At 43.4% G+C, this 13,382-nt stretch overlaps 1 protein-coding gene across 1 annotated transcript in view; it reads right to left on the bottom strand.

Annotated features, from left to right (window-relative positions):
• The window catches only part of TDRD5 (tudor domain containing 5), a 336,334-nt gene that overhangs the window by 208,009 nt on the left and 114,943 nt on the right, over positions 1-13,382 (bottom strand). Inside the window, exon 8 of the mRNA XM_040359954.1 lies at positions 2,285-2,397. Within this exon, the coding sequence (XP_040215888.1) occupies positions 2,285-2,397 (113 nt within the window). The remainder of the gene's footprint in view (positions 1-2,284; positions 2,398-13,382) is intronic.

The raw sequence follows: 13,382 nt of genomic DNA, 5'->3' as shown, positions 1-13,382 counted from the left end.
TCCCCCCTCCCTGTCTTCACTCTGATAAACCTTTCTATACCCCTCTCTAACTTTTACTCTATCTTTTCTATTGAAAATGGAAAACGGACCTGGAGGTCGGTCCGATCGAACCCCAATACCAGGACAGCTGGGGGCAGCTGTACCCTCCTTGAGACAAGTTCCGAGAGCTCCCAGTTATGCCTTAGTGTCCCACTGCGACATTATTTGTATAACCAAAGGCCTACAAGTATCTCTGTGACTGTGTTTGATTTGTATTCTTGCTACTGTAACTTGTGTATATTGGTGGTCCGCGAAGACTGACTTTTTGATGAGAAATAAAAAATTAAAAAAAAAAAAAAAGAAATAGGAAACCTGTATATAGTGCAAACCCAGAGCCCTGGGAGGATAACATACAATGAATGCATAAGGCGATTTCAGCAACAAATTGAAGAATCACATGTATTATATGCAAAAGAGAAAAATAAAGAATAAAACACATAAAAGAAAAGCACATAAGTAAAACAAAACAAAAAGACTAAGGTCAGTTATTCCTGGAGTCTATACAGAAACCAAGGGTTCAATTTAGCATCATAAGCTGGGACAGAATCGTGTAGAGTATGAAATATTTTTTCTGACAGCATCATCTGATATATCCGAGCAATTATTGGGGGGGAAGGGGACCGACTGCATTTTCCAGTGAAGATCAATAGCCCAGTGAACAGCAATACATATGGAGTGGATCAACCTCATCAGATGTCTAGGAATGTCATGCAGGGTCTGGAAAAGAAGGCAATGCCTAAACGTCAACCTGCTCACCTGCCAACTTATCTATCATTTCCAGAGCTGCCTTCCAGGTAGGCTGTAACCTCTCACATTCCCAAAATAGATGGAGAAATGAACCCTGCTGTGGGCAACCTCGAAAGCAAGAAGGGGAGGCCTGTGGAAAAATGTTACTAAGCCAGAGTGGAGTGTAGTACCATCTCGTCAGTAGCTTAATTACAGTTTCTCTTACTGTCAGCGACTTAGTACACTTGCGCATGTTTTGCCAGCCTCCTGCCCAATCTAAATCGTCATCGTCCAGATTAAGTTCCCGCTGCCACTGCAGTCTATATATCACCAGAGCAGACTCGTCCACTGATTCCATAAATCTATAGACTTAATTTATTTTATAAACACTTCCTGTTCATATCTTTGCCCTGCATTCCAAAGGCAGAAAACAACTTTTGCATGAAGGCTTTAAAGTGTACCCAAACTCAAAAACAAGAATCTAATATATTTCAGCCTACAATGCTTTAGTGAGGTGGCTGCAACAGTTTATTTTCCTTTGCTTTCATCTAGTGATCCTGACAGTATCCTACTTTCTGTCCTAAGACAGGACTGCAGAACACCTCCTCTACTTTTCTTCATAGCATAGAGGGGAGATGTTCTGTAGCCCAGAGAAAAATGGTAACAATGTAACCGATAAATGTGTAGTACAAATGGAGCATGCAAAAGTTACCAGCTCCCAAATTTTTTGGCAGGATCAGATATTTTTGCACTTATCGAAAAGATGTAACAAAACTGTATATTTACAGCCAAAAAGAGCAAGTAACAGAAGCTTGCGTTTAGAGTTTACATATACTTTAACGCAATTATAAATATTGCGGTCAGATTAAAGTGGTATAGTTGTGTGGTACTTTGCCTTAATATTTGAAACTACAGTCAACCGAACCATTATTCTTAACACTTTCCTAAAATTTAAATGCAACTGACAGATATGTACATTTTTGGTATATGATTGTAACCATCTCTGTACTACTGTTAAAGCTTAATAAACTTTAAAATGTTTAAAAAATATATATATTGCGAACCCATGGTATTTATGTGAGCCACTCAGGTTGCTATGACATGTAGTCATGTGCCTGCTGCTGCGAGTGCTGGCTGGGAAGAAGCCCACACATGCTCCAGACAATCCCAAGAGCTGCACATCAGAACAAGACCTGCTGTGTGTAATCAAATGGCAGTCTCAGCCTGGGCCCCCGCCAAACCACACTCCCTACGTGTTTCACTCCACCCACTAGAGCTTACTTATAGGGATGGCCCATCCTCATGAATAAGTTTCAGTGGGTGGAGTAAACGCATTGGGGGCATGGCCTGGTGGGGGTCCAGGCTGAGACTGTCACTTGTCTACACACAACAGGTCTTGTTCTAATGTACAGCTCCCGGGATCTTCTGCTCTTATCTGCAATTATAATTATGACAAACACAACTGGGTACTTTACAGAAGTTACAATAACACAATGCTGAAACTCAACCCAAACACTACCATTGCATTTCCTGCAGCTGGAGGAATTTTGATCACCAGTGGCTTTATAAGTTCAGATGTTTCTGCAGCTGAATTCCATCCGGAAACGTCATCAACAAGCAGCGATACATTGCCTTAAAAAAAAAAAAAAAAAAAAAAAGGATGAGCAAATGTATACACAATATTTAAATATTTAGCAATGGCAAATGGAAACTGCTAACAGCAAAGTATGCAAAGCCTGTCATTCTAACACAAAGCAGGAAGAAGCATGAGCAACATCAGATCATCCCATCAATTCAAAGGCTACTAGGAACATCACACAGACCTTTGTGTCTTTAGAACACCAGTGAACAGATTCCCTGGTTCCAGTAAAAATTTTATTCAACCCTGTAGTTGTAGATGAATTTACACACCCACTCTAGTCAATACGAAGCGATACAAAATAGGTATAGATCAGTTTCTACAATGAATACGATTATTATACAAGAAACAAACAATTGCATATTAAGAGAAAACTATCAAAAGACTAATATAGATGCTGTTATTTTACATTTATATAGGGGTGGTTTTATAAATGTTTTTAATCAGGATTCATACAACATTCACCCAAGATTGACATATTTTCTTTCTGGATTCAATGTTTGAATCCTTGTTAAAGTTGAAGTGAATCCTAACCCCCGTTGTGTTTAAAGCAACCCTATCCATTTCCAATCTTTAGGGCCCATTCATTCCACTGTGTAACTTGCAGAGGTGCCAGGTACCTACAAAATGCACAGACACGCTGTGACTTTAGATCCACTGTGGTGCAATTTTTAATCCATTCAATCAATTGACGTCTTAAAATAATGCACATACGTTAAATGCACAACAGATCACGCTGGTGTGAATAGGCCACTACAGAAAAACAAACAAGAACTATTCAACTTATTAACAACTCTAATGCATATTATATGAGCAATAATTATGCTCTGGTCTATCTCCAGTAACCCCTTAATTAGATTCCACCATCTTGTATCTGGCACAGAATGAAGAAGGTGAAGTCAGGCTGTGAATCACTGCCTGCAGGACAAAAACACCCCAATGCTTCCTGCGACAGTCCCGTCACTGCTCTCTGTATAAGGCAGCAGCCAATGGGAAGGGTTAGATGTGGAAAGAAGGCATAGCTCTTAACTTGACAAGAGCTTGAGGGAAAACTGCAAATGCTTTTCATGGCACCCTCCTGTCTTCTGAGCTGAGATGGCACAGCTGTCAGAAGGAGAGCCCCTAGCACTACAGGAACCACACATATGCAGTGCTAGCTCTCACTTGCTCCAGTTACAGCCACATGCTGATCAGGGCCAACAGATGGAGCATTAAGCAGGTGCAGACAGCAGGAAGAAGGGGTGCTTGTCTCAACGGCATCTAATCTATTAACCGGTTCCCGATTGGCTCATGCGGATATATGTTGGCTGAATGGCACGGGTGCACAAAACAACGTACCGATAAGTCGTCCACGGGCAGGGGGGCGCGTGCCCCCGCGGCGATCCAATTCAGTGCAGAACCAATCAGTCTTCAGGTCCAGGCCAATGATTTCTGGCCTGGACCTGCTGATCGGTTCAGACCAATGAAATGCTTTTCCTGCCTATAAGTGAAAACACAGGCGTGGGAAGTGATGTTATCGCCCCTCGCATAATTCTTATCGGTTCCAGAGAGAGGAGAAAAGACATTTAAAAGTGAGTTGCACCAACACTACACTGACACAGTACACATAGGCACACATTTCATCCCCCACCCCGATTAACCCCTTTATACTCCGTCACTGCATCACCAATTTCAGTTTTCCGATTTTTCCTGATCACTGCATTGGTGTCACTTTGTGATACTTATCAGAATTAGGGCAGCGAGTAGTAGGCCCAGGTAGGTCAAGGGTACCCAACTAAATAAAGGTTTAATCCCCGGTTAACCCTTTCACCCCCTGCCACCAGTGTCACTAGTAGATCTATTTTCCGATTGCTGTATTAGTGTCACGGGTGTTATTTTTTTATAGCTTCAGGGTACCCACCGTATATTACCTAATAAAGGTTCAACCCCCTGATCACCCGGCGGGTGACATCAGTAAGGTTTTAGCGTCAGTTAGGGTCTGTGCAAGCCCCAGGCAGCATCAGATTAGTGCCAGTAGCGCCAACACCCATACACCTCTCTTAGTAGTATAGTGTCTTAACGGATCAATATCTTTGATTTGATAAGATCTATACTAGCGTCCCCAGTAGTTTAGGGTTCCCAAAAATGCATAGTTAACTGGATCAGCGCAGATACCTGCTAGCAACTGCGTTTAGCCCCTCTGCCCAGCCCACCCAAGTGCAATATCAAATCGATCACGGTCACTAACAAAACACATAACTGCAGCATTCGCAGAGTCAGGCCTGATCCCTGCGAACGCTAACAGTTTGTTTGGTAGGGATTGAAGCAGGCTCTGACAATCAGGTGCTCTTTTTGCCTGCGAGTCTCACAAGTTGTGCCAGTAAATTTAGAGGCCAATCGAAGGTACATTAGTGAGGAGGCCTACATGTTTGAGCATGACAGATGAGATTGAAGAGGAAGTCACCCATCTGTCACAATTAGGCTCAGAATACGATCTAGTGGACAGCAGCGGCACCCTGACAGATAGCTCTTGGCGACAGAGTAGTGGTCCTTGCCAAAGTCAGGCGTACCTAACCCCATTCTTCTTCTGTTGTTAAGGGCTCTCGTATGGAGCAGAGAGCTAGTACTAGTGCCGCTCATCCCTCTGGGGAACTGGCAAGCATCAGCGGCCTAGTACACCCTGGTCATACATCCAGCACTGCAGTATCACGTGGTGCTGTGGAAAGTCCCATAAGTGCTGTTCAAGCTGGTGCGGTGGCTAGCACAACTAGTGTCCCGCAGCCACCAAAAAAACAAACACAAGCCCGTCTTACCCATAGAGCCCTTCCTGCAGAATATGCCAATCTAAATTGGGAGCCCACTACTTCTGCAGCACCCGTACTTCCCCCATTCACTGGCCAATCTGGAATTCAGGTGGAAACAGTTGACTTTACGTCACTTACATTTTTATTCGCTGTTTTTCACTGAATATCTCTACAGATCTATTGTGGATCAAAGCAATTTGTATGCTGGTCAATTAATTGCCGCTAATCCCCAGTTGACCCTTGCCAGAGATTGGAAACCTATTACGGTTTCCGAATGCAAGACCTTCATGGGACACTCTCTTCTAATGGACATAGTTAAAAAAAACTGAGTTGCGGTCATATTGGTCCACTAACCCAATTCAACACATGCCCGTGTTCTCTGCATCCATGACCAGGACTAGATATGAGCAGATCTTGCAGGGTAAATGCATTTTAATGACAATGAACTCTGTCATCCTCGGGGTGACCCTGAATACGATCGGCTCTACAAAATTTGGCTCCTCGTATACCACTTCAACAGTTTGCTGCCTTGTTTACTCCCAATCAAGTTGTCTGCATTGATAAGTCCCTGATTAAATTTCTGGATGCTTGCCTTTCAAACAGCATCTTCTTAGCAAGCGTGCAAGATATGGGGTCAAGAACGTTAAGATCCTGGCCAAGGTGCTCGCCATTCGGCTAAATGGGGTGGTGACTTCTATAGTACATGGAGACCAAGCCGGGTTCATGCCTAACAAATCGACGGCGGTTAATTTGAGAAGGCTGTTCCTTAATATACAGGCGCGGGCGGACAACATGGGCAGTAGGGCTCTATTATCCTTAGACGCAACAAAAGCCTTCGATAGTATTGATTGGAATTATCTCTGGACCGTGTTGCGGAAATTCGGATTTGGCCCTGTCTACATTTCCTGGGTGCGGCTGCTGTACAGCCAGCCGCAGGCGGCGATACGGACATTTGGCTCGTTGTCGGCGGGCTTTGCACTGAGGAGGGGGACGCGGCAGGGTTGTCCCCTTCTCCCCTCCTCTTTGCCCTGGCTATTGAGCCGCTGGCCATTAGTATCAGGGCTAACCCTCGCATCACCGGTTTTTGTTATGGCGACATGCAGGAAAAGGTGATGTTGTATGCCGACGACACGCTTCTTCTGCTGGGAGACACGGACTCCTCCCTTAGAGAGGCTATGATGGCAATCACAGAGTTTGGAAAATTCTCTGGCCTGCTCATAAACTGGGCAAAGTCAGCATTGCTTTTGTTGGACGGTGATGACACACAAGTAATTAACTCTGTCTGCCCCATATCCATTACTTCATCCTTTAAATATCTAGGGGTACAGATAACGGCTCGGCCACGAGATTTCATACATCTAAATATCTCCCCCCTGTTGCTGCGGTTTAGGGACAAAGTTAAAACTTGGAAGGCCCTGCTTCTGTCGGTTGCTGGGAGGGTGAATCTTATCAAGATGATACTCATGACGCAACTATTATACTTTCTCCACAACACCCCCATGGTCATCCCCCTGAAAGTTTTCCATACAGTGAACAGTATTTTTCGGGGTCTCATCTGGAAGGATAAGAATCCTAGGATTAAGTTGGAACACCTGCAGAGACCTAAAGATAGCGGGGGATTGGCGTTGCCAAACCCCTGGCTATACTACTTGGCGGCTCAGATGCAGCAGCTGGTTGGCATGTTTCGGCCGACGGTGCGGTCCTCGGCTCAGAGGCTTATGGAGCACACCGTGGGCGGAGGTCCGATCCCTGAGGCGTTGGAGGCGCAGGCATTTGCTAGACCGCACAAGAAGCTCCCCACATTTAGTCTGATTCAGAAGATATGGAATAAGGTTAAATATGTCCAAAACGCAGAGGGTTACACGAAGTACAGTCCTATATGGCAAAATGACACGTACACTGAACTGGCTAAACTGCAGTCCGGTGCCAGGTGGAAACATTATGGGATCACACACCTTACCCACATATTCCGTAACGGGGTACTTCGCACGTTTCCGGAATTGCGGGAGGCGTTTGGCCTGCCACAGTCCATGCACTTCTCATACATACAGTTGAGACACGCAGTGGCGGCACAGGGTCGCTCCTCTGAGTGGTGCCTGTCGCCGACCCCTGCTTTTGAACTTCTGGGGGATGCTGGGACGTCTAAGGGCTTTATCTCCCAATGCTATGCCATCCTGTTACAGTATGTGATGAAGCAGCATCCCCTGAAGATACGGGAAAGGTGGGAAGCAGATGCAGGGGACTTGGACGGTGAACAATGGGAGGAAATTTTTCAGGCAGTAGGCAAGTGCTCACTGAATGTCTCACAGAGGCTCACGCAACTGTACATTTTGTTACGAACCTATTATACCCCTCACAGACTCCATAGAATGAATCCACAGCTCGACCCTACCTGCACCAGGTGCAAGAGAGACCATGGAGATCTGATACATATGCTGTGGAGATGCCCAAAGCTCCACACGTATTGGGCGGGAGTCGTGAGTACCATCAATTCAGCATTTGGAGTGTCTCCTCCGCAGGACCCGAGGGCTTGTCTCTTGGGGGCTCTGGAGGAGTACGAATGGGAGGAGGCGGACAGGGAGGCGGTGCAAAGGGTCTTGTTCCAAGCTAGGAAGCTTATTATGGTTCACTGGAGGGCCGAGGCTCCTCCGACTCTAGCTGAATGGATCAATAACATTGGGATAGTGCTGAGGATGGAGAAGGTGATATATCAACACAGGGGTAATGCCCAAAAATTTGAGAAGTTATGGGCAAAGTGGCTGGATGTGCCGGGTCTGGCCCCTGTGGACCTGGTGATGGACAGGCTTCTAGGCGTCAATATTGGGTGAGGTGGGCATTGAGCTAATTGTCGGGAGGGAAAGGTTTGACTTGCTGGGGGGGGGGAGGGTTACCTCCTGTTCATAAATGTATTGTGAGTAGTGGTTATCTCATTGCAGCTCTTTATCTTTCCCCGCAATGTTAAGGGGACCTTGCATACCTTGTACCTCTGTAAACTAAATAAAATTTTGTTGGATTAAAAAAAAAAAAAAGATATGGGGTCAAGATGTATAAGCTCTGACAGGGCAACAGGCTATACATATAATTTTATGGTTTAGGAGGGAAAAGATAGTCACGTGGAGCCCGAAAACTGCCCAAACTACATAGGGAATGCTGGTAATTGTGTGGGACTTGGTGTCACCCCTTAGGCCCCTTTCACAGTAATACGACTTGTCCCACGATTTGTGATGGCAAAGTAGCATGACAAGTTGTTTCCTATGATTTCCAATGACAACCATTCATATTAGTACGACTTCAAGTCGTTACGACTTCAAAAGTAGTCCCCGCACTACTTTGGTCTGATTTTGATGCCACTTACACAGGCCGCGAATCACGGCAAAATCGTGTCCGTGAAATCACTGTGAAATCGCAGTAGTGTGAAAGGGGCCTTTTTCGGAAAGGGGTACCACTTGTACGTGTGTAACGCCGTCAGCGTTACTCCTTCCACATGGAGCGCAGACTTGTCACTTATGACCGTTGCGCTCCATTCAGATACACGTCCGCGTCACTTCCGGTGCACGGACGTCTGCGCTCCACGTTGGAACGCGGAAGTGCGTTCCAACGTGCGGCGCTCAGCTCAGCCACTGCCCGGGCTATTTAAACTCCCGGGAATGGCGGCAGGGTGTTCGGATATTCCTGTTGGACCCTGCCGCCACCTGGGAACCCAGAACGAGCTACAGAGTCCCTGTAGCACCTCTCTTCACAGCGCACCTGTTCAGAGACCCAAGACATCACTACCTTCTGCTGGAGATTCACCACCATTGCTCACTACAGGCTAGATACCACCACCACCTGTGCGGACTTTCCTGGTACAAACCACCTCCTAAACCGCAAGTATATCCAAACCACATTACTGCAGTATAAGATACCATCAACACCTGTGCGGACCTTCCTGGTACAGACCACCTCCTAAACCGCAAGTATATGTAATACCAGCTTGTTGCTAATAGTGATTGCTAGTATATGCCTGAACTATATCCTAGACTCTATACTTATTACTATATACTAGCACCAGATACAGCAGAGTACTTCATACTATTCATATGTGTGTGGTGAGATACTACAATACCAGTAATTTCTACTACCTTTATTTGATGCAAATACCTAAATTAGATTTACGCTTATAGAATTTGGGTTGTGTCTATCAATTAAGCTTAAGAGGAATTAAGCTTAAGAGGAATTAAGCTACTACTTTTATGTGTTACCTTCATTAGAGGATATGATGATAATACCCCAAACTCTTATTGTTCTGTGAGAGTGAACTGGTGGTTGATTTCTGATAAGCCTCTACACCTGCGGTCTAAACATTAAGTAGAGTCTTATCATTTTCAGGGTCATAACATAATATCCGAACCCAAAAAGATAAAGGATATATTTACATATATCTTTTAAATGGATCCAGCTGACCTTGCAAATCATTTAGTTGCACTCTCTCAAAGAGTTGATAATCTTACTAACAACATGAATGAGTTACGTATGCAGAATGATGCTTTAAGAGATCAAAATTTGGCACAAGCCAGGCAAAGACCTGAACCAAAGGCCTGTTCACCGGAACCATTTTTTGGAGATAGAAAAAATTACAGACAATTTATTAGTTCATGTCGACTGATGTTTGAACTACAGCCACGTACTTATCATTCTGATAGGATAAAGATCCTTACATTAATTTCTTTTCTTAGAGGTGAGCCCAGGGTATGGGCTGACACCTATGTAGAAGAACACGGAGATCTCTTAGGAGATTTTGACACATTTCTTGATGAGATGTCTTTGTTATACGAAGATCCCAACAAACAGTTAACAGCTGAGAATTCAATCAGGAGTCTTAGACAGGGAAGGCGTCCTGTTGAAGATTTTATTTCAGAATTCAAATGTTGGTGCAGAGAAACTCAATGGTCTGATATTTCTCTCAGAAACCAGTTCCGTTTGGGTTTATCTGAAGCTATGAAGGATGAGTTAGCTCGTGTTGACCTACCCACTACTTTGGAAGATCTTATGCACCTCTCAGTCACTATTGATCGTCGCCTTCGCGAAAGAAAGACCGAACGTGCCACTACCTATTCTGTCACTCCCTTCAGGAGATCTAGATCACCTCCCAAAGATTCTCCAATGGATCTTAGTGTTATTAAAGGACCTTTAACCTCTGCAGAGAAACAGCGCCGCAGAGCTAACAATCTTTGCCTATATTGTTCTGCTCCTGACCACATCGTTTCCACCTGCCCTCTTCTCAAGAAGAATTCAGAAGGTAATTTCTCCCACATTAATAAATTAAATTCACCCGGAACCATATCTAATCATTATATTTTTGTTCCTCTCACCCTACAGTGGGATCAAGGAAAGATTTCCATTGAAGCAATGGTCGACAGCGGGGCATGTGGCAACTTCATTGACTCAAATGTTGTAAAAGCAAATAAAATTCCCAGTGTGTTAAAGCAGATTCCAGTGTCACTCACATTTATTGATGGATCTAACTCTTCTTTCGGACCAGTTAGATCTCAGACAGTTCCTTTAATAGTTTCTTGTGCCAATGGCCACACAGAGACTCTCAATTTTGATATTATTTCATCTCCAGTTTTCCCTATAGTTTTAGGTTTACCATGGTTGCATCTTCATCAGCCTACTATTCTTTGGCCCACAAGATCTCTTTCTTTACAGTCTACTTACTGTACAGAATTTTGTCATCCTCCATGTGTCATCTCCTTCTCAGAGATTCATCCTACTAATTTACCAGATTACTTACAAGATTTTGATGATGTGTTCAGTAAGACTAACGCGGAGAAACTCCCTCCACATAGGATTTACGATTGTCCTATTGACTTAATTCCTGACAGTCCTATCCCTACCGCTCGGATCTACCCCCTTTCACAACCAGAGCTTATACACCTAAAAGTTTACTTGGATGAGAACCTTAAAAAAGGATTTATAAGGCCCTCCACTTCTTCTGCCAGTGCAGCTCTATTTTTTGTAAAAAATAAGGATGGATCACTTCGACCGATAATAGATTATCGATCCCTCAATAACATCACAATAAAGAATAGATATCCATTACCACTCATTCCAGAGCTTATTGAAAGGTTACAGACAGCTAAGATCTACACAAAGCTAGACCTCAGAGGTGCTTATAATCTCATAAGGATTCGCTCTGGAGATGAGTGGAAAACTGCTTTTAAAACTCGATACGGGCTTTTCGAGTACTGTGTAATGCCTTTCGGCTTATGTAATGCCCCAGCAACTTTTCAGTGGTTTATTAACGATATTTTTCATGATCTGCTTGACATTTGTGTTGTTATCTACTTAGATGACATATTAATTTATTCTGATACTCTCGAGGAACATCACAAACATGTGCGTTGGATTCTGGAGAGACTCAGAATTCACTCTCTATATGCAAAACTTGAGAAGTGCGTCTTCAGTCAGACTACTATCTTCTTTCTTGGTTATCAAATCACTCCAGATGGAGTTCAGATGGACCATACTAAAGTGGATTGCATTTTGTCTTGGCCTTCTCCCCAGTCCAGAAAGGCCCTTCAGAGATTCCTTGGATTTTCTAATTATTATAGAAAATTCATTAAAAATTTCTCATCAATTGTGAGACCACTTACTAGTCTAACCAGTTCTAAGATACCTTTCATTTGGTCCAAGGAAGCACAGAAATCCTTTGAAACACTTAAGCTTAGTTACTCTTCAGCTCCCATTCTCCAACTTCCCAATCCAATGTTTCATTTTACGTTGGAAGTTGATGCTTCACATTTTGCCTTGGGTGCTGTACTTTCCCAACGACCCACATTATCACACCCACTACATCCTGTTGCCTTTTATTCCAGAACTTTATCACCAGCTGAAAAGAACTATCCGATTGGAGAAAAGGAACTGTTAGCAATAAAGGACGCTCTCGCAAACTGGAGACACCTTCTGGAAGGTTCTACACACCCTATCACTATCCTCACTGACCATCGTAATTTACAGCATCTCAAAACTCTTTCTGCCCGTCAAGTCAGATGGAGTTTATTTTTTGATCGTTTTGATTTTGTCATCTCATACCTCCCTGGTACTCAAAATATCAAAGCAGATTCTCTATCTCGTATGAATGAAGATCAATCCATGGACATTCCACCACTTTCCATTATTCCTTCCAACCGAATTATTGGAACAACTTTGACATTCGATAAATTGCTCATTCAAACTCTTTCTAAAGATAAATCTCAACTCCCTAAAGGTCTACAACAGCAGTCTAATGGACTATTTACTTTCAACGACAAGATCTACGTTCCACCAAGTTTACAACTCACACTATTAAAACAACTCCACGATGCCCCACTTGCAGGTCATCCTGGTATTAGTAAAACCATTCTTTTACTGAAGAGAAATTATTGGTGGCCCCATATGACAAAGACTGTTCATGACTATGTGAGTTCTTGCCACACTTGTGCAATCAACAAACATTCGAGGAAACCACCCTATGGGTTATTAACCTCCATCCCAATACCTGACAGACCTTGGTATGTTATATCCATGGATTTCATAGTAGATCTTCCTAGATCAAATGGATTTAACACCATCATGGTCACTGTTGACATATTAACCAAGATGGCCCATTTTGTACCTTTGAAAAAGTTACCTACTTCTCAAGAAACAGCAAGGGCTTTTGTATCTAATATTCTTAAATTGCATGGCCTTCCATCCCAAATCATTTCGGATCGTGGGTCACAGTTTATTTCCAAGTTTTGGAGAGCCCTTTGCCAAACTTTACAAATAGATCATCGTAGATCTACTGCTTATCATCCCCAAACAAATGGGCAAACGGAACGTGTTAACCAAACTCTTGAGCAATATTTGCGCTGTTATTGCACCCATCTTCAAGATGACTGGGTTGACTTACTTCCACATGCAGAGTTTGCATATAACAATGCTTCCAATTCATCTTCTCAGTTTTCACCCTTTTACGCAAATTATGGGTTTCATCCTAATAGTTTACCTTCTACTTTTTCTCCAAGTAATGTTCCGGCTGTTGAGAATTTCTTATCAACCATAAAAAACACTCTAAACACTCTTCGTTCTAATCTAAAGACTGCTCAAATTAGACAAAAGAAATATTACGACTCTCATAGAACAATATCACCTCCATACAAGATTGGAGATTTGGTATGGTTATCCACTCGGAA

Source organism: Rana temporaria, chromosome 7 (genome assembly GCF_905171775.1).
Source record: "Rana temporaria chromosome 7, aRanTem1.1, whole genome shotgun sequence".
Classification (NCBI taxonomy): domain Eukaryota; kingdom Metazoa; phylum Chordata; class Amphibia; order Anura; family Ranidae; genus Rana; species Rana temporaria.
This window is presented reverse-complemented; position numbering and strand designations above follow the sequence as displayed.